Here is a 22,316-nt window from a genome sequence, read left to right as displayed (position 1 = left end):
TAAAACACTCCAGCAGAAACAAAAAAAACCCCAAACCCTGACAACACTCCTTGTGCCTTAGTTTGCCCTTGGGGTTAAAGGAATGATTTTCATCCTTCTGCTCTCCGTTTCTTTCACGTGTCCTCCAATTTCAAGCAGTCTGGAAGTTTTAATGCTGCCTACAACCAGGAAATGTGGCAGCGTGCATCAGCAGCAAGTGAACGTTTAAGGGTTTTTCCTTGTGCACGATTTATGTTGTTAAGAGCATGGGAAATTACCAACCAAATCTACAAGTGAAGCGACAGCAGCAGCTTAAGGGGTTGCAAAGCATTGCGACCACCTTAACTCTGCCCCGTTGCTGCAGAGGTGGTAGGGCAGATCCTCTCCCTGACTGCAGCTCTGCTTTCTGGCTTTGAGGTTTATTCTTCAATATGTTCTTGCTTTGAGGTTTATCTGGCAATAACTGACTTGAGATGGCTACAGCAGCCCAGAGCTGGGCAGTTTCCAGCCCAGGGACAGGGATGCTTGGTGTTATTCAGTGCAGAATTGCAGGGGGAAAGAGCAAAGCTCCAGCTCTGCGCATGAAGCAAGATGCCTTCCCCCTGTTGTGCTTTTCCTGCTCTCTTTCTGCCTCCAGTTAAATAGCAGAGTGGGTTCCGTGTGGGAGTAAACACAATCCTGCTGCAAGAAGACCTCTGCCCATTGCATTTCTATGCTTTTTGGGGTAGGATATAGGCAGTTCTGGTTAGCCAGCCTATATCCCTTCCCAGCTGTCCCAAGCTCACATAGAAAAGAAGGAAGCACGCCTATTAGTTGCTCAGGGTTTGGTGGTTTTGTTGTTGGTTTGGGTTGTTGTTTCTTTGCTTTTTTTTTCTGCTTGCAAGACACACCCTGGCAAGCTAAATCTTCCTACCAACTCTTTGCACACTCTGCTGCTCACCAACCTTGCAGAGCTGGTCCTGCTACTCATCTGAGCACGTGTGCAAACCGCCAGGATTGCTCTGGGCTGATTAAGGGAGTGAAAGCAAAGGGAAGTCATGCACAGATAAAAGATGCAGCTGCAAACCCTCCATTTGCAAGCAGCTGTTGCAGAGGCATTGGATCAGGGCCTTGAGAAATCCTCGCCCAGAAGAAATCTTTAGAGCTGGGCGGATGGCTGCTTTCTGTCCTACCCATGTAGGATCCCATGTAGGATGTCCACCAAGGTGGATGCTTTGGCAGGAGCAAAAGGTTGGGGGTTGCAGCCCTGTGCATGAAGTTGGAGGTGCAGCACGGAGTTGGTCTCCCTGATCGTAGTTGTGGCGTGGTGTTGGATCAGCTCAAGCTGGGGAGACTCTCAAGGTCACATCTTGGGGGTTGATTGCATTATAGAATGGCTGGGAAGCAAAAGCAAAGGAAGGTGGATGCTGCCCATGGGCAGGAATCCCTACCAAAGGTCCAGTAGTGTTGGTGCATAGAATCATAGAATTCTTGGGGTTGGAAGGGGCTTCTAAAGGTCATTGAGTCCCACTCTCCTGCAGTGACCAGGGATATCTACATAGAGATGCCCTATGTTTTCTGGAGGTCACTGTGCCTTGTAAAATGGATCTGTTCCTCCCTGAATATTTCTTCTATGGACAAAGGCATCTCCATGGCAGGACAGCCTGTCATTGCCCTGAAAGCACCATGATGCAGTGACATGTGTCAATCATTGTATCATAGAATGGAATCATAGAATGGTTATGGTGAGAAAAGACCTTTAAGGTCACCGTGTCCAACCATCAACTCATCCATCTACATGTTTCTTGACCATGATGAGCAGCAGCTCGTGTGATGCTGGTTAGCTTTGGCCATCCAACTGTAGGGCCATATGTTGATTTCTCCCTCCTACCTCTTGTTACTTAGGAGGGGGAGTGCTCAAAAGAGAGATGAGGCTCAATGGATGTAACCCGTGGTGCTCAGCACTGTGAGCTGTATCCATCTCCCCCGGGGCAACAAAGCTAGAGATCAGGCCTTGTTGGTAAAAGTCTGCAGCCTTTTGTGTTCAAGAACAGCACTGCAATATCTTTCCTCTATAGTAGAGAAAACTGGGGGTGGTGAAATGAAGGAGAAAGGGAAGAAGGTTGGTGAAGGTGTTGCAGCATTAAGGCAGAAATGTGACTTGAAGAGCTCAAAATGAGACAGCAGGAACTTTACCCCTATGCCTCTATGCCCGTGTTGATCTTGTAGCATCCAATTGCCTCCATTCTGCCTCCTGTGGAGTATCCCCGTTATCTCTTCAGCTCCTCGGGCACGCGTCTCTGCATCTTTTGAAGTTCAATTGCTTTAATTATCCCAGAAGCTGCAGAAGCAATTGGAGGCAGCACATTTGCATGGAGACGTGCTGCATTTTATCTGTGCTTAATAATGAGCTTTCTGAATGAATTTCCCAAAACCTCTTAACGAAGCATCTCCGTGACCCGTAACGCCCAAGCAGAAGGCTGTCTGCACTGTCTCAAGCAGTACTCCATGACTTCTCTGTCCTTCTCTCTGTATACATAATGGAGGTGTGGGTCGGTCTTCAGACCATAAGGTTTCTGTCCAGCTGGCAAGAAATTCAGTGCGAACATATTGTTGTGGTGTAAGGCTTCCAGTGGAGTCGGTGTGACTGGGTTTAAAAGCAGCTGGTCCAGACATTCAATTAGGAGCCCTGAATAAATAATAGAAATCAGTTCAGGCCAGTCCTACAAAGACAACATCCTTCTATTGACTTATTTGCGTTTTATCCAGAATGATCGAAAGGGATGCTGAGAAGGGCACGGTGCTCCTGTAGCCTGGTGAAGTAGGGGTTCAACACCGTGCATGTGGGGAGTGATGGCAGTTGAGTCCTCTTGGGTTAAGGATGGCCCATGTGGGTGAACAACCACAGGTGGAGGTGACTCGATTCTGTGTGCATGACTCTGCTCTTCCTAGGCTGTTCCTACAGTGTCTGAAACCCTGCTCTATTCAGACCCTATTTGATAGCACAACCTTGCTATATGAGACCAGCCCCCCATGTCCTTGAGCTACTCCATCCCAGTTTGGGGCTGCCCTATGTAAAGCTGGTGGAGCCCTGCAGAAGCTTTCTACCATCAGTAGGGTTTTGATAGGAAGCCCAAGGATTCATGGGTGTGCTTGGATATGACCTTTCCCTTTGTTGTAATCAAACATTATTTAGTGCTCGCTATAATCATTAATCAGACCCACAGCTGTAGGGCTGGGGCATGGAGGGTTAGCAGGGTGATGGGTATCTCCAGGTGCTGGGCATTGGCAAGGCTCTTTAGTTCACCTTTCAATTTTTGCCCTACAATCTCTGTTGATCTGTTTAAAACCCTGATCTGGAGATTTATACAGGGTTCTTAACCCTGTTGAGGTACCTGGTGGAATCATCAATCATTAAGGTTGGAAAAGACTGCTAAGATCAAGTCCAACCATCAACCATCCCCACCATGCCTGCTGACCATGTCCCTCAGTGCCACATCTCCATGGTTGTTGAACACCTCCAGAGATGGTGACTCCATCATCTCCCTGGGCAGCCTGTGCCAATGCATTACTGCTGTTTCGAAGAAGAAATATTTCCTAATATCCAACCTGAATATGATGCATGTCTGTGCTGGTAAGGTTGAGATATGTTGGCTTTTTAGGGTACCCCAAACAGAACTCCTTTGTTCTCCCCAGCCAAGAGTTTGGGATGAGCTGGATATCAAGCAGGGAGTATCTTCAGCTTCTCTCTTCATCCCTTGTGTAAAGCTGGCAGCCTGGTGGCACATTAACCTTCCTCTGCTTTTGGGTCTGTCCTTCTGCCATCTCCTCTTATTTTTCTTCCACAACCATCCCTGTTAGTCCTGCAGCCCTCCAGCCTCTTCCATTTGCAGCCACCAGCTTCACTCTGTGTCAGGATGCCTTTAGGCAGACATCCTGCTCCTGCCTGAACTTAATGCTAAGCAGAAGAGTTGCCCTGGCAGCCCATAAACCCGTGTTGTGTGCAATGCTCTGGTCAGACAGATCTTGACCGCAGCACCTCAGCAAGCAGGGGATGAGGAACGAGCTCAACTCATAACCTAGACAGCCACCAGGAAATGTGTTTTTCCATCCTGCTGCTGAAACAGTGTTATGGGGGTGTTGGGCAGTGCAGCGTTGCCCTTTTCTCCTGCAGCAACAACGTGGCCTGTTTGCAAATGGTGACTCATGTCTGCAATGAACGAGGAGCTCCCGAGTTTGGTGGCACTCCCTGCATGAGTTATCCAAGCAAAAGGGAACTCCTGATGTTTGTACCTTTTGTGTTTCCTTCCCCATATTATTTACCTGGAGGTAATGTAGTCCCATGCACTGGGGGAAAGTGGGGTGGTTTATTAGAATCATTAAGGTTGGAAGATACCTCGAAGATCATCAAGTCCAACCATCGACCCATCCCATCCATGCGCCCACTCAGCCATGTCCTTAAGTGCCACATCTACACATTTCTTAAGCAATGAACAAGTGATGCTGTGAGGACGCCCCATGAACAGAAAGGTAAAAACCAGAGAGATATGCATTCAATCCTCTGCTTTTTAATGGTTTTCTTTCAATAAGCAACTGCTGTAAATGCTCAGTAATTTGCACTTGGAGTAAAGCACCTACTTAGAAAAACATCCAACTGCTTCCAAACATCTGGGTATGAAGAATCTACAGCTTCCCATAGGAATTAAATCCCTGGTTAACCGCAGTCAATTTGTGAAGAAATAATGTCTTGTTTTCGGGTGTTCACTGGCCTGGCTTCACCTCTCAGTCCTTGTGGATGCTGCTGATGCACACAGGATGCTCTGTGGTATTGTTGGCTCCAAGCTGTGCCACTTTGTGTCCGAGCAAATCAACAGTGGATGCACCCATGGGAATGGGAAAGAGCTTTGGGAACACAGCTCAAACCTGCTGCCTGCTGTGCTGCTGGTCCCAATGGCCCTTAAATGAGACTGTCACTTTGTAGCCTGCATCTTGAGGGGTTTTGTTGTTTGTCTGTAGAGATGTTGGCTAGGAGGTGTGGAGCACTTATCTCATGTTCTGTGTGTAGAAAGGGATTTGTGGTTTGGCTGCTTCTTTCCCATATTGTGGAAAAAGAGTGGATAAAGCCGTTCTTGTGTTGGCAGCATTTCCCCTGCAGGGCTTGATTTCTGTGTCAATAGATGGAAGAGCAATTCCCAGTGTACACAGAATCATAGAGGCATTAAGGCTGCAAAAGACCTCTAAGATCCCCAAGCCCAACCCATCCCACCATGCCCATTGACCACATCCCTCAGTGCCACATCTCCATGGTTGTTGAACATCTCCAGGGATGGTTGACCCCACCACATCCCTGGGTAGCCTGCCTCAATGTGTTGCCCCTTTTAAAGTGAATAAATGTTTCCTAATATCCAATCTGCACCACTCCTGGTCCAACTAAAGACCATGACCTCTCTTCCTAAAGAGGCACACAAGGAGGCTGGGCAGACCCTATCTGCTCTGAGTACCCTGAATATTCTGCCACTGGGGGTTGTGGTATTGTAGGTTGTCCCCATGGCTTCACCTGGTTGGGGCTTTGGGAGTCCTATGCCTGGTCCCCTTCTCGTCTTCTCTTTGACCTACAGCTTTGCAATGTGATACCAAAGATATCTCCTGCTCAGTGCGAATGTAGATCGCACCCTGTAAGGACAAATTGTTTGGTCTGACGTGTCTCCAGACAAATAAAAACTGTAGGATCTGTAAGCAAGGAGCCCTTTGCTCCTGGCCAAGGTGCAGCCCTGAGATAAGTGTGGTGAGCCCGTGCCGGCACAGCCTGTAAGCTAGAAGGAAAGGGAGTGATTTCTGAGAAAGGAAGGAATACATCAGCGAACATTTCATCCCGGTCTGTGCAGGCACTTTCAATAGTTATCCCATTGCAGTGCTTGGAGCCAAGATCACAACCAGCTGGCAAGAGCTGGAAGGGGGAGTCCACAGCAGCCCTGAGTCATGCATCTGGCTCCCTCCCCAGCAAACAGCTTCTTGTTTAACTGCTTCGTGGCTGAACTGAGCTGTCAGGCTCAGATCTCTGTTCCCATCATTTCAGCTCTGCAAAGTGGGGTTGGGAGAGCAGCTTTCATTTCTGAAGTTCGGCCTGGTAAGCATGAAATGCTGCAAATTAAAGAGAGTAATGAGTTTTGATGCTGCCCCAAGAAACATTTCCCCCAGCCCTCCCATTCAATTATTTTGCAATTAAAAACAAAAAAAGAAGGAAAAAAAAAAGATCCTGAACATTCTCTTTTAGCTTGGCTTTTCCTTTGCAGCTCAATCCTGTTTCATAGAGTCATAGAATGGCTTGCATTGGAAGGGACCTCAGAGATCATCTAGTTACAATCCCCCTACCATGGGCACCATACCAGCCACTAAATAAGGCATCAAACCAGGCTGCCCAGAGCCCCATCCATCATGACCAACCATTTCCACCCTCTTGGCCAAGTCACCCTGGGGTGGGATAGCAGGACAAGGAGTCAACCTCTCAAGCAGATCTGGGCCACAGGAAGGCTGGGAATCCTTGGCTGAGAGAACTTTTGTCCCATTCTCGTTGGGCTGGACAAGGTAAACATCGCAAAGGTCATTGGAAAAGGAAGCTCCAAGCTGTGATTGCAGAGCAGTAATTTTATGAATGAGCATGCAGGTGCCAGCCCTTGGCCACAGGACAGGCAGTGGAGTGGTGGATGGCATCTCCTGCACCAAAGCCAGAACTCTTGCCTTAACTTGAGTATGGCTTTTCAGTAGTCACAAGACTTCACCAATGATTTCCCAGTGAAGGTATGTCAACCTATTGCCTTAGTAATAGAATTGTAGGATGGTCTGAGTTGAAAAGGACCACAATGATCCATCTAGTTTCAACTCCCCTGCTGTGTGTAGTGTTGCCAACCACCAGACTAGGCTGCCCAGAGCCACATTCAGTCTATCCTATAAAGTCCATCCAGGGCACTGCTTCTCTTTGGATTTAGATCTCATTTAAGTAAAGGCCTAATCACCCTTTTGCATAATTATCCCATGCTGGGAGACACTAGGCACGTTGGAGAAGAGAAATGTGGGTGACAAAATACCTCACAAGCTGCTTTCGCAACCAGTCCTCAGCAGCAGGGAGACCTGTGGAGCTAACAACAAGTGGGTTATTTTGGCTTTAATCAGGCCCTGACTGATAAGCACTTGTGCTTCTAATCAAGCTGATAAATGCCATCAATTAAAACCTGTGCTTTGCAGAAGTGAAGTGTTTTCATCTCATCTAGGCAAGAGAAGGTCAGTTGGTTGGATGATACTCTCAGCAAGGGCATCAATTTGTCTCTCCAACACCTACTTTCTCTCAATTAATCAATGAGGAAAGTGAAACCAACACATTCTATGATTCCCTTCTGTCTGAAGTGAGAGGATTCTTCCTATAGAATGAAGGGAACCAAAGCAAAAGGGTTGGTACCCAATGGCCAAGCCATGAGGGTCCTTGATGAGGTGCTGCTTTCTCTCAGAATCATCTGGGCTGTGGTTTTCTGCTGGAGTCCTAAATTCACGTCTCTACCCTAGAACGTAGAAGCTTGTCAAGACAGAGCAATTAATCTGAAAACGCATGGCGTGCTGCCAAGAGGTCTTTTTTAATTAAAAACAGATCTGATCTAGCCTACTGATGAACTGGCTTCTCTGATGAAACCATGAAGTGTGTGTGTGTGTGTGTGTGTAATTTTGAGCAGAAGGTGCTTGTTGGAGCTCTGGCCCTCTGGGAATGGTCTTCACTCATTGCTGCCTTCCGAGCAGATAAATGATCATCACATCAAGACAGCTGAGAAATGTTTCTTGCAGTCTGTAAAGGAGGCATCCAGGATTTTAAATGTATAATGTTAACCATGACAAAGTTGTGTCACTGTGTGGGCTGAGAACCTGCTGTGTGTTGGCAACACCCAGGTTGCCACATTGCTCTGCAATAGACCATAAAACCTGTTCACGTACAGCTAACCTGGGGACATCCCCTCCTCCTTCAGCTCTTCAGGCTTCATTTTTTTCCCCATATAGATCACTGTAAGTAAGTCGAACTGACATCTCCTTCTGTGCCTGTTTGGGTGGTGTTTGTCCAACCCTGGGGGAATTCAGAGACATGAGTCCAGGGGATCAGTAAGATAGACTTGGGAATAGAGGAATCACCCACTCATCTCCTCATTCAGATACAGGGTTTTTCATGCCTGTTTAAATTGAAGCATGCTGATACCTTGTGGTATGGCTTAATTCTTATAGGAGAGGGAGCCATAGGTGTTCTAAAGGACCAGAAAAGTGGGCTCTGGTAATTCAGACCAGTCAGATCTGCAGGAAGGCTTAGGCAGAAGCCAGGGGGGTTGCTTCCACCCATGGTTTTTTAGTCTCCGTGGCTTCCAGCCATGACTTTTGGGCCCAGGTGTTGCAGAGGAGGATGGAGTATCTGTAACCATACCATATCCATCTCACTCCTTCTTTTTCTGTCCCCTCAGAGTCAGTAGGAAAGGATGTTTTCCTCGGTGAAGCCCTATGAGAATCAGCGCTACGCTGCCCTGAAGAAGGAATGCCTGAGGAAGAAGCAGCTCTTTGAGGACCCTCTTTTCCCCGCCAATGATGACTCACTCTTCTACAAGTCAAGGATCCAGGGCATTCAGTGGAAGAGGCCAAAAGTAAGTGTGCCCATCCTCTTGCCCCTTAATGTTGCTTTCCACCACCCCAGCTCTCAGGAAACCCCAAAATGCCCAATGCATCCTTCACCAAAGGTTCTTTTCCAACTGCATCACTAAGTCCCAGACAAGCTATCCTCTCCCTGGGAAGGTTTATCAACAACATGAACCTCTGTGAAGATAAGGAGACCTAATACACTGAGGAGGTGGCCCAGAAGCCCCTTGGTTTCTCCATGACTCTGTTTCTTTGTGTGTAAGTCAGAGAGATGCTTTGAAGCCTGATTGCTTCAAATGATCATGTTGTTAAGTGGTGGATCTAATAGAGCAAAGAGAGAGCTTTGAATTTCCTTTCTTATGCATCTATGAGTAGGAAGGTTGTTTGGGGTGTTTTGAAGAGGCTTTGGGGGCTGAGTATAGTGGTGCTGGGTCCTCTCTGCAACCATGACCACAGACACAGACCTGCTGGAGCACATAGAGAACAGGACCACAAAAGTGATCCAAGGGATGGAACTATCCCCTCCAATGAAGACAGGCTGAGAGAGCTGGGGCTCTGCAGCCTGGAGAAGAGAAGGCTCCTGGGACACTTGAGAGTGGCCTTTCATTGGGGCTGTATGAACGGGTCAGACTCTGTAGCGGGATCTATTGTGACAGGACAAAGGGAAATGGTTTCAAACTAATAAGAGGGGAGATTCATATAGGATGTGAGTAAAAAAGGGTTTTCACCATAAGTGTGGTGAAACACTGGCACAGATTGCCCAGAAATGTGATGGATGCCCCATCCCTGGAGACACTAAAGTCAGGCTGGATAGAGCTCTGAGCACCTGATGGAGCTGTGATATCCCTGTTCAGTGCAAGGGAGATGGGCCAGATGGCTTTTAATGGTTCTTTCCAACTCAAACGAGTCTGTGATACTGTGATACTGGTGAACTGCTCAGCAGCTGCAGCAGCCCCTGCACCAGAGGTTCTGCTGGTGTTGGGCACTGCTGTCCTCAATCCACTCAACACTTCACATGGCCAAAATGCTGGAGGGAGAGGGATGTGTAGAACAGAACTGTGTCTGTCCATGTGAGTGCAGTCCGTGGGGTGAACAAAAAGACTCTGTGTGATGGGAGGGTTGGTGTTGAACAGGCTCCTTTTGTGTGGCTGAGCCCAGCATCCCAGCAGGCCCTCGTGGAAGATCTTATTTCTCTCTGTGTGATTCCTTCTGCTCAGTCCTGGGCTCTTCCATGGGGTTTGTGCAAAGCTCACTGTGCACATTTTGTTCCCTTTGTCCCGCCAACATCTTTTTTTCCTATGATAATCAGTAACCCTTTCCTTAGAATCACAGAATCATTAAGGTTGGAAACAACCACTAAAATCATCATTTTCAACCATCATCCATCCCCATCCAGAAAACAAGCAGGGTATCACTCCCAGCTCTCAGCAGACACTCCTTTGAGGGCTTCCTGACCCAGAAATGCAGTCCATGAGACCTTGGGATGCTCCCTGCAGGCAGGGGATGCTGTGTATGCAACACTGGTATCTCTCAGGGCCGTGGCCGTGGTTTGTTTGGGAGAGTTTCAGCTCAGGCTGTGTGATAAAGCTCAAGAGTACACCATGCTCTGGGCTCTGCTGTGAAAATAGAGTGGGTGGAAGATGGAAATAAGAAGTGCTGGATGTTACAACAGCTGTTTGCTTTCACAGAAAGGGTGTTGCTTACCATCTGTGTGGGGATATGATATGTAGAAGCTAAGTTTTTCACTGGTGTGTGAGAATTAGCTGGACTGAGCTCACTGGTAGGGCCTCATTCCCATTCTTTGTGCATGCAAGTGCCTTCTTTCCCTTCCCTCACCTAGAAGCATAGAATCATTTGAGTTGGAAGGGACCCCTAAAGGCTATTTTGTCCAACTCCTCTGCAATGAATAGGGACACCCACAGCTCCGTCAGGTGCTCAGAGCCCCATCCAACCTGATCCTGGGTGTTTCCAGGGATGGGACACACACCACATTTCTGGGCAATCTGTTTCAATGCCTCACCTGGACCTGCTTCATCCTTTCTGCTCTTCCACTTACTCCCAGAACCTGCAGTGGCCAAAAAGAAACCAATCTCTGCACCACTCTCCCTCTTGCTTGATGGGAGAAGGGGAGGCTTTTTTGGAGCAGTTGGTGAATAACCCATCCTGGACAGCTTGAGATTTCTTCCCACATCTGGTGCTTCAGTGTCTCCTGTAATGGTCTCTGCTTTGTTTTTCCCAGAGCATCCTCCCTCCCTCCCTGCTCTCCTGGCCTCCAGATCTGCTTTGAAAGCCAGCTCTTTGCAGATGCAGCAGCTGGACAAGCCTTCATGCTGGGTTTTAACTCTGGTGGCTGCTCTCTGGATGACTTCATCTTCCAGTACAGCTGAGCCAGAAATCTAATTGCTCGAGTGTGTCAGAGAAAGGAAAGCCATACCAGGAAGGGGGCCTTGAAGAGCTGTTGTTTTGTGTAGCCATTCAAAAATGAGACTGTTTTGTTGCTGAGCCAAAGCAGATTGTGGAGCTGGCTTGGCCAGCATCAGGGTTATTTTTTTTTCTGGCAGCAAAGCTTGGCATTTGCATTAGAAATTAAACTTGGTGTTTTGGGCTGAGTGCTTGACACTCTTTCTCTCTCTGTCTGCTTCTGTGAGAAGGCAAAGGAGATCTGTGTATTGGGGCATGTGGTGCTTGATCCTCAAGTTCTGAGTTTTGCATTGGAGATATAGATGTTGTAGTGCAGCAAAGAAACAGCAGTGTTAGTCTGTGCGTTGGGTGAGATAGTCCAGGATTTTAGGGGCTGGATAAATGAGGAAAGGTGGTACTGAGAAGAAGGAAAGGGGCTGGCTGGCATGCAGGCTGGGAGGCAGAAATTAGGGCTGGGATAAGGAAAGCAATGGATGTAATTTTTTCTGGATTTTATTTAGACTTCTGGTGCACAGCATCCTTCTAGACATCCTTCCCCTCCCCTACCCTATCCTACCCTATCTCTTGTGAACAAAACCATTCATGGCCCGGAGAGGAAGAGGCTCATATCTGCTGCTGACACTTTCTGGCTGGTCACCAGGTTATCACTATGACCTATGGGAAGTAAATTAGACCAGATGGAAAACTGGCCATGAATAGTCATGATGCTGCTGCACCTCTGCACTGTGAGCTCAAGCCTGCAGGTTGCAATGACTAGAGGAGCTGTATTGGATGAAGCCTATACACTCCTGTATGGGGCATTTTCAGCCCTGCTTTGGGAATGAGGAGAGAAGCTTTCTTTCACAGCCCCTTTTATTTATATGTTTTCTTTCCAGCCATACGATAGCAACCTTGTTTTAAGAACTGGGGAATACCATTTTTTCAGCAGCCACTTCTCTGGATATAAATCTAGGCTGACTTTTGTGTCGGGTTTTTGACCTATTTCCATTGTCTCCTGAATTCAGTGTCTTTGGATGAGGAGAGGAGAGCATCTCTTCGATCCCCTTTTCCTTGCGTGATGCAGCACTTAGCTCCTTTCCCTTGCTGAGTGAGGGTTATACAATCCGTCCCTGTGGGGTTTTCCTGGAATGAGAAAGGAGTCAATGAACTAATTCACTAAAAGCAGGACCGGCATTTGCCTGCCCGCAAGTTTCTGCATTAAAAGGTCTTTTCCTCAGCGTACAGCACAGGCTGGGAAGCTGGCAAATGCACAAGGGTGATGATAATGGGGATCCAGAGGCTAAAATCCTGTGGGGCTTTGCTCTTAGAGCTCACCCAGAACAGTAGCTGGGGTAGCCAGGTCTTTAAGCCATGTCACTCAGTGCAACATCTACCCTTCTGTTGAACACCTCCAAGGCAAGTGATTCTACCACCTCCCTGGGCAGCTTTATGGTCCATCCATAGGCTTTGGTTCTGTCCATAGGAGGCTAGGGATGCCTGTGGGTAGCATTACCACCAATGGATGAACCATCTTCTCTAAATGGGAGTCTGCAACCTCTCTGCTATCCATTACAGAGTCAGAGTTCTTCCAGACTTCTGCATTTCTACATGTAGGAATTTATGAGCTGCTCAACTCTTCATTTATCTGCTGTGCTCTCTGAAGCCTGGAGCTGGCTGCCAGTTTGGTTGCTCCTTGCCAGCAAAGGGATTGATCACCTTGCAATGCAGTTTCTGAGTTTACCTTATTTTTAAGCCATAAGTCAGCACTGTTCACCTATTCCCAGCCCAGGAAGGATGAGATCATTTTTGTTATTATTTATGATTGTTTTGAGAGCTCTCGGTTCTCAATGAGCTGGATGCTGACCCTGGATGTGTCCCAGCAGATTTCACCAGATCCTTCCAGGGTCGTGGCCCTGTGGTGACACACGTTTTGCCTCTGCATCAGACTAAGCTGCCTGGCATGGGCAGCGCTTGATAAGAAAGCAGCCAGGGAGTCTGCTCCATCCTAAGACCTCAGAAGGACACATCCATAAATGCAAAACCAATGCTAAAATCAGCAGATCAGATTTATTGCCTACATTTTAATGCAGCCGCGTGTCTGTGTCTAGAAATTATCGTAGCCGTGTTTGTAATGGAGAAGAGGACAACGAGAGCAGAGGGTATCAATGAAAGGAGTCAAGGGCATCTGCTGCCCTCTATGAGGAAAATGGGAGGGGATGGTGCAAAACCTTTGCAGATTGGGCTGTAGGGTTCAGGAAGGTGATGCTTAAGGCTGGCACCAAGGCCCTTGCAAAGGAGCTTCGATAGGCATGGCGCTACCTCTTGAAGAAGGAAAATGAAACGCTAGGCATTGTAAAACTGGGGGTTGACATCAGCTACTGTGATAAGTTGTTAAAGAAACAAATAGGAGGATGCATGGGTGGGAGGATGGAACCCTGCAGCTGGAGCAGAGGAGCCATCTCCTTGGTCTGCTGAGGCTAATGCCAGATGGAACTGCAGTCAATGCAGTGGCTGAATTACTGCACAGTGAGTGGTCATGGGATTTCCTTGAATTAACTTCCCACTGAATTAAACTAGAGCCACTTCCTCTAATTATCAGCCAGTTTTATTTAAAGCATTTCCAGGAGAGGAAAATAAACCACAACTCTGGATCACTTGTTCTACGCACCAGTCCTCACCTGTGGATTTGAATTGATAAGTATGTAAGAATTGGTAAAACTTTAGCATAAACCACTCATATCTTGTGTGCACTGGGGAAGCACTGCTTCTCCATTTCTGGCCCCTTTAAATATGTGATAGATATATGATAACCCCCTGCAGAAGGATGCCTGTGCCTGTAGAGAACCAGGTGTGAACCCTCTCTCCGTCATCTTTCCATCTTGCCTTTCTTAGCATGCACTGGGATCCAATCAGATCCAAGAGCATCGATGGGTTAACCAGGGATGAAAAAAACACAGCCAGCATCTGTCTTTGTCAATGCCCCAGGGCAAAGGCTTGTCCTTTCCTTGCTGCCAAGGGACTGACACTGTCGGAATGATTTGTATGGAGTATTAAATTCCCTAAGTTGTCCCTTTTTAAAATAAAACCCCAATGTAATTTGACAGTAAGTGGAATGGTTCTGTTCCTCCTCTGATATACATAATTTAGCACAGATGGTGGGGGTGGATGAAAAGCATCATTGAGGAAGTACAGTGGCTGCAGTGTTTATGCAGGCTTTAGTGACCTAAAGCTGAGCACGGGTAGCTGAAGTCACCAGCTCCAAGCCTACATAGCAGGGTGCCAAGCTGTGTGAGTTGCTGACCTGTTCACATCCTCACCTGGATGCATCTTGGGAAGGGTGACCTGCATGTTACAGAGACCAAGCAAAACATCCCATATCTTCTGGATCTTTAATAAGAAACTACTGTTTGGTGATACATTCTTTGTGGTTCCCCTCCAAGAAGGAAAAGGGGGAACAAACTATCTGAATGAACAGTGTTTGTGGATGCTTGAAGCTTTGAGTGTGTCCTGGTACAAATACCACCACTGGAGTGTTATGTAAGAAATAATCATGGAGCATGTAAATAGTGCTTCTTAATGGGAGAAGCCAGCTAAAATTCTAGTCATGTATACACAATATGTAAACCATGTTGTGAGTTTATATGGAGACTCACCTATCCCTTGGAGGGCTCGTGCATGTTCCCATCGTGGAGCTATGGATGGTGTACATACATCATTACATCTCTCACTAAACTGGCAGCAAACTGGGCATGTATTACAGGCTTCAAAGTCTTGTCTGGGAATGCTTCACATTGTCTGTATGAGTCCACATTTCTAGATGTTGGCTTTCTCATAAAGTATGTTTCTGTGTTTGCAAAGCTACGCCCAGAGTATGAATAAGCAGAATAGGTGTGGGCTGGAAGTCACTTCTTTAAATAGCTTAAACTCATGATAACCTCTTCGTCACCATTGCACAAACAGGGATTCATTGGGACTGTGGTGGGGCCAAGTGCTGGTCTTGAATCAAGATGCTGTTGTGTTATAAATACAATACAAAAACCACAAACCAATGGGCAGATCCTAGCCCTGGTATTGGGTGGCTTGAGTAAGAGTGTCCATGCTAGAAACTATCTAAGATGTTTTTGTATGTATTACAGAGGGTGAGGTAGTTTTCCTTTGCAGCTTTGTGCTCTCTTTTTCAATTTCTTGACTCTTAAGATAATTAATAATAATAAAAGGCATGATTTGGCTTTCTGAATTGTGTTTTAGAAGATTGACTTTCCATGCAACGCAGGAATTAGGATTCTGGCAGGGCGGTGTTGGGCAGGCACGAGTGCCAAACCCAAATGATGGCCCTTGGAGGCAGAATCAGTGCAGCTGAGCTCATAGATTCACCAGCTCACTCTGAGATTCACAATAGCTATGGAACAAGTGGGTATTTTTGCACTATTTTTTCCAAAATTATACAGTTTCTCACAGCAAAACATAATTGAAAATGGTCTTCCCATCTCCACGTTCCTGATGGGAACCAGTGGCTCAAAAAGATACTGGCTGTGGCCATTCCCATCACTCGTGCTCATCCGTATTGTTCATGGACCTTCATTTGTGCCAACAGGACTGTGAGGCTCCCCACAATCCAGTCTGGGTCGTTCTGCGCATGGTTTCAAGCAGTTCCCCTGGCTGAGGTTAGACCCCACAGCATGTACTGGCATAACAGAAGGGAGCAGTGTGCCATGATGAGGGGATGAGCTCTGGAGCGTGGGTGCATTTTAAACCCAAGATGTTGATAAGGAAGGGTTTTTCCTGACCCTTAATGCTGTCCTAATGGAGATCTGTAGGAGACCTGAAGAATGTTTATAGGACAATGGGGAATGGTCTTAAACTGAGACAGGGGAGGTTTAGGGTAGAGGGGTTAGGAGGAAGTTTTTCACTCTGAAGGTGGTGATGCACTGGAACAGGTTGCCCAAGGAGCCTGTGGATGCCCCATCCCTGCAGGTATTCAAGGCCAGGCTGGATGTGGCTCTGGGCAGCCTGGTCTGGTGGTTGGCAATCCTGCATATGCCTACAGGTACCAGGATTAAAAGGAAGGAGATACAGACAGACCCACCCCTGAAAGCTGCAGGGTTTGCTCAGCATCATTTCTCTTGCTTCCCAAGGCCATGATTGTGTGTGTATGAAAAGGTCAGACTGACTCAGGTGTGAAAAGGAGCCATAAAGAAATGATGGTCTGTGTGGTGGCTGGACTGCTCTGGCACTTGGAGCCAAGAGGGACCAAGAGGTTTCTGCCTCTGGCCAGGGTTACCGAGGACACATCATGTCACTGCTCTGAACATGCCACTCTTGGAGGTGCCTGCAGACCTTTCTGCTTAGGAGCTGAAATCTATAGGTCTAATCTACTATCAGATACACCGAACCAATTCACTGTTTGATGGACAGTGTCTGAAAGCATGGAAATGCTGAAAGTGGGGATGTCATGTCCTTTGGCATTGATCTTGGCTGGGTGGAGACCAAAGAAGCCCTGGACTGAGTAATGGTGAGGCTTTCCAAGAGCACATCACTATGAAGTATGAGTGGGAGGAATGGGAACAGCGAATCAGAGGGTTCTGCACTTGTTTTAGTCTCCTTCCCATCCTATACTTCCTTCTGGGATCTGGGATTGTTCAGTCTGGAAAAGAGAAGGCTCAGGGGAGACATTATTGCCCTCTGCAGCTCTCTGAAAGGAGGTTGTAGTGAGGTGGCGTTGGCCTCTGCTCCCAGGTAACAGTGATGGGATGAGAGGTAATGGCCTTAAGCTGCACTAGGGGAGGTTCATGTTAGATAACAGGAAAAGCTTATTCTCTGAAAGAGTGGTATTGCATTGGCACAGGCTGTCGGGGAGGTGGTGGAGTCACCATCCCTAGAGGTATTCAAGAACCTTGGAGATGTGGCACTGAGGGTCATGGTTAGTGAGCACAGTGGGCATGGGTTGGACTTGATAGTCTTAGGGGTCTTTTCCAGCTGTAATTACTCTTTGATTCTCTACCTCCATCTGCTCCTGGGGTGGTGGTTCAGTGCTCCCACAGCATGTTACATCTCTCCCTGTCTTGTTGCTTCAACAGAGATCTCTTTGCATTTGTACTTCGGATACTGGGAAAAGCAAACATCAGGGCTAAGCCTGCAAATTGACCTTTGGATCCTGTTTGAAACTATCCGTGCCATTACTGGTGCCAAAACAAACGCTGTGGTGTGGTACGCGGGTACATAAGTAGGGTCATGATGTTGGTGGGAGGGTATTTTTGTAATGCCTCCTTTTACAAGTCCTACTCACTGAGGGTGGAGTAACCCTAACCCTACTCCCTTTGTGTGGTGGGAGCTGATAGCAGGTGCAAATACATACAGAGTGTGATGCGTCAGGTTGATTAGCGTTCAGGGTGCCTGGCTGAAGCAATACAAAACCCCCCAAAGCAGTTTTACAGGATGCAGATATTGCCAACAAAACCTACCATATGGTATATGTGAAGCTGAACCACTGGGGAAACATTAATCCCTATGAAAACACAGATCTGTGGGTTCCCAAACCCACCCCATTCCTCTTTCTTGTGTCACTCAGGTGCAAACTCTGTAACTGTTGTTTACAAAGTCACATCCCAGCGGAGATACCAGCAGCACAGGGACCTTTGTGCCACCTGTGCCACCACCGTCTGCTCTGCTTGGACATTCACAGCATGAGGTCCTTTCAGTTCCCTGTCACTCGGGAAGGGGGAAGTGCAGCTAATTGATTATCTTGCTGATATTGCAAGTCTGAGTGAAAGCACTGTTCCTGAAACAGCCGGTCTCCTGCGTCCCAGCTCTGCAATGCAATTAAGCTGGTCTGCTCCTTGCAAAATCTTGTTAGCTAAAACTGACCCTGGCATGCAGCAGATGTTGCATCTCACATGGTTATTATCCCTCTTAGCTTTTTTCCCTCTCTGCAGTGGGTCTGACATGATCCAGACCCCCAGCATATCTAATGCTCAGAAATCTGCACTGGGGAATGTTTATGATAAGACAGTTGCCAATTATCAAGCCAATTAGCTCCCTGCTGCCCTATGTGGGATTGGACTAGCTGGAGACAGGGATGATATATTCTTGCTTAATTGCATCTGGAAGGAAAATGTGCCTGTTGAGGGAAATAGTGCTAAAGGGGAGAGACAAGGAAAGGCCCACATGCTTTTTAGTGAGAGGAAACAAGCAAGTACAAGATAAGTGCAATGATCACGTCTTCTTTTCACTAATGGATTTCAATAGCCCAAGATCAGAGGGAGCAAACTGGCACAGGCCTATTCTGGACTCCCGTAAGCCAGTGTTGCTACCCCAGCTATCAGCCCTTCATCAAGAGGGGCCTCAGAGCCTTCTCCATCTTCTGTCACTGCTGTCCAGCTCTATCCCACACCCACTGCAGGAGAAAGGATGTAGAAAGCAGGATATGAATCACGAGAAGTTTGAATCACTTTGCTCCTGCCTTTGTTATCAGGCTATATCTTTCCATGGGACCATCTGTACCTGCTTTCACCAAGTCATAGTTAATTGCCTGGAGTTCAGTGGCCATTTCAGCAGCCAGTTTTAGGGAGGGCAAATAGCTCTAACACTGCCTAGGTTCCCTAGGGTTGCTCCAAGCCAAGTTCTTCTTATCATAGAATCATAGAACCATTTGAGTTGGAAGGGACCTTTAAAGGTCATCTGGTTGACCACACCACACAGCTTGGTATAATCTGCAAACTGCTGGGGGTTCACTCAGTCCCACTGTGTACGTCTTTGATGGAGACACTAAACAACATTTGTCCCAGTACTGACCCTTGAGGGATGCCTCTCATCACCAGTCTCCATCTGGACATTGAGCCATTGACCACCACTCTCTGGGTATGATCTCACAACCAGTTCCTCATCCATCGAACAGCCCACCCATCAAATCCACATCTTTCCAATTTGGATGGAAGGATGTTGTGTGGGACCATGTAAAAGGCCTTTCTGAAGTCCAGAGAGATGAAATCAGTGGCTCTTCCCTTGTCCATTGTTGCAGTTATGAAGAATTTAAAGTAAAAGCAATGCAAGCACTCAGCCTTGCAAGCCCATACCATTACCAAATAAAGCTCTTCCAAAAGGAGTAAAAATGGACAAGGTAGAGTCAAGAGCAATGCATCAAAACTGTATCTCCTGTAGCCATAGCTTTAGGCTGTCCCCTCCACATTCCCTGTTATTCAGCACACGTGTCCAGCTGAAGAGCAGTCATGACCAGGAGCCATCTGCTATGAGATGAAGAGCAGAATTTAGGTATGTGCTGAAGAAAGCACTGTGAGTTGAGCTGACTGAGTTGGCCAGTGTTTGAACCCAGAAGAACCCAGAGAGTGTGTGCGGATGTGTGTGGTTTCAGGGTCACAGTGCAGGGAGGATGATTCAGTGTTTGTCCAACTGGTCCTGTTGAATGAATGGAATGATACCAAGATCATGACCTTCTGTGAGGAGAGCATTCTGTAGCATGTGGCACAAGAGAGGAGGTCAAAACAAGAGAGAAGGACTCTTCAAAGAAGGCTCCAGTGAATACTGGGACAACTTTCTTCTTGGAAAGAGTGGTGATGCATTGGCACAGGCTGCCCAGGGAGGTGGTGGAGTCACTGTCCATGGAGGTGTTGAAGAGAAGGGTGGATGCATGGTCACTCAGCATAGGTTGGTGGTTGGACTTGAGGTGATTCAGTTGGTCTTTCCAGCCTTAATGATTCTATGAATGTCTATAGAGATGGTAGGGAATGCAGAAGATCAAGCCAGACTCTTCTCATTGATACCCAGTGATGGGACAAGAGGCACTGAACACATAATGGAAAAAATACAGAAAAAATAAAGAATTATAGTTAAATGTGAGAAAAATGCTTATTCACTGTGGGTAGCACTGGCACAGGTTGCCCAGAGAAGTTGTGGAGTTTCTATATATGAAGATACTCAAAACCAAACTGGCCATGGTTCTGAGTAACCTGCTCCACCTGATCTTACTTGGAGTAGATGGGTCAGGCTGGATGCAAGGATGTGCTCTCAGCCATAACATTCGTGGACCAAAAGCACCTTGAAATACCACATCCGAGTTTGCACCTAAATGGGAAATGCCTACTGCAGCATATGAAGAACTGCCTGAATGACTTTGAGAGCAACGTGCCCCTAGAGACCTTCTGCATCAGTGGGAAGAGAAGCTAAGTCAGAGGTTGGATCTTAGGAAAAGCTCTGAAAAAGTGGTTGAATATTGGAACAGGGTGCCCAGGGAGGTGACAGATACTGTCCCTGGAGGCATTTAAGAACCATGGAGTTGTGGCACTTAGGGACGTGGTTTAGTGTGAAATATTGGTGATAGGTGGATGGTTGGACTAGATGATCTTAAAGGATTTTTGCAACCTTTATGATTCTATAAATGAAATGTGGCCTTTGCATTTCCAGGCATGAGCATTTCCAGCCTTGGCACCTTCAGTGCTGTTGTGGCTTTTAGAGAACTGAGTGCAATGCACTGATCTCCTCTTCTGTACAAAGATAGGCTGCTTTTCTGATGAGGACATGGGGCTTCCCTGTCTTAAAATGAGCAACCAAAGGGTTTTAATTCATAAATGCTTGGTGATGGGGAAGTCACAGCTAACTAGCAGCTCTGCTAGAGAGAAATAGCACCCAACACCCTTTACCCTAATTTCTGCCAAATATAATGTGCTTCCATGATTTCACCTTCTCCTGACCTACACCAAACCAACTGAGTTCTTTTTTGTATGCTATGGATTCACCCAATGGGTAGAAAGAGCAGCAATGGTCCTCAGCTGTGATGCCTCTGAGCTCAGAGCAGGACCACTATCATCCACATCACTGACAGCCAGGAGAGATGCATCACAAGCTGTTGGCTGCTTCCTTGATGGTATGAAATAGGATAACCTCTGTTATCCTGTTATTAAACAGCACCACTCCTCTTCCATCCCTTTCAGTACTCAGGGATGCTGAAAAGAGCAGGTGCTGTTGGCAGCTGTCAGACTGCCTCCCTCTAGTGCTTATTCCAACCTCCTGCAACACTGGCAGCCAGGGTTGAATCCTCTCCTGGGGGTTTGATCGCTGCCCAGTTTGCATCCAGATGAATCTCAGGTTGTTTATTAAGTGTGCAGTGCTGGCTGGGTTAGGTGGGACTAAAGGGTTGTCATAGAATCATAGAACTAGGGAATTGTTTGAGCTGGAAGGGACTCTTAAAGTCCATCTATTCCAACTTGCTTGCAACAAACAGGGACTCCTACAGCTTCATCAGGTGCTCAGAGGCCTGTACAGCCTGACTTGGAAAGTCCACAGGGATGGGGCATCTGTCCTTATATGCTTATGAAGCAGCAATTCCTCCCCATGAAGAATAAGCAATTCAAGTCCTGATGTGCAAAGGTTGTGGAATGTGTTACTTTGGATGTAAATAACCTAAAAAATTAAGGGGCATAGAGAAAGGAGATCTGCTTTGTCTTTCACCCTTTTAAATTAGATAGAATAGCAAAACAGAAAAGTTTCTTTCAACTCTTTCTCTGTCCCATCCACTTTCACCCTGAAAAATGACTTCCCATACTGGATTAATCCAGTCCATGGAGGTGCTCAAGGCCAGACTGGGTTAGACCCTAGGAACTGGATGGGCTTTAGGGTCCCTTTCAACCCGAGCCATGCTATGGTTTATGATACTCCCAGCACCAAATGCCTTCCCATTAAAAGGTCCCCAGAGCAAAGTGAGAGGGAGAAGCTTGATAAAGAGACAGCTTTGTCAGAGCTGAAGGGCTTGCAGAGGAGGCAAAGGGCAGACTTACAGGAGGAGATGGGTCACTAGGGCTGTAATGATGTGAAAACATACCATTATCACCATGGATAATGATAGCAGAGTTTTGCTGATGCTGGAACAGAATAGCCATCCTCCAGGGAGAGTGTCTGGCATCGCTTCAGCAGTGACATAACCATATCCTGGGGAGAGCACAAGGCAGGACAAGGTTCTCCTGCCACCAATGTGATGAGCCAAGCCAGCACAAGGTTGCAGGTGGGATTTAAAGGGATCCTGAGGAGCAGAGAAAGAGATTTTCCTCTGTTGGGAAGCCTTGCTTTGTATTTCTCTGCCTCCTCACTCACCGGTGTGCCTGTTTTCTCCTGTCTCACAGGAAATCTGCGCCGATCCTCATCTCTTTGTGGACGGGATCAGCTCCCATGATTTACACCAGGGCCAGGTTGGGAACTGCTGGTTTGTGGCTGCCTGCTCCTCCCTGGCATCCCGTGAGGCCCTGTGGCAGAAGGTAAGCTGTGCCTCATGCCAAAGGAAAGCTTCAACACCT

The 22,316-nt window shown here is 47.2% G+C and overlaps 1 protein-coding gene across 2 annotated transcripts in view; it reads left to right on the top strand.

Moving 5' to 3' along the window:
* Window positions 1-22,316, top strand: part of CAPN5 (calpain 5) — a 45,742-nt gene that overhangs the window by 3,252 nt on the left and 20,174 nt on the right. The window contains exons 2-3 of one of the 2 annotated variants that reach the window (XM_015852495.2): window positions 8,448-8,624; window positions 22,146-22,277. In XM_015852495.2, the coding sequence (XP_015707981.1) occupies window positions 8,463-8,624; window positions 22,146-22,277 (294 nt within the window). In that variant the 5' untranslated portion in view covers window positions 8,448-8,462. Of the gene's footprint in view, window positions 1-8,447; window positions 8,625-22,145; window positions 22,278-22,316 lie in introns of those variants that run through there. The other variant, XM_015852496.1, reaches the window with a different exon arrangement.

This window comes from Coturnix japonica, chromosome 1, assembly GCF_001577835.2.
Source record: "Coturnix japonica isolate 7356 chromosome 1, Coturnix japonica 2.1, whole genome shotgun sequence".
NCBI lineage: Eukaryota > Metazoa > Chordata > Aves > Galliformes > Phasianidae > Coturnix > Coturnix japonica.
The sequence above is the reverse complement of the archived record's forward strand: the minus strand, read 5'-3'. Positions and strand labels throughout refer to the sequence as shown.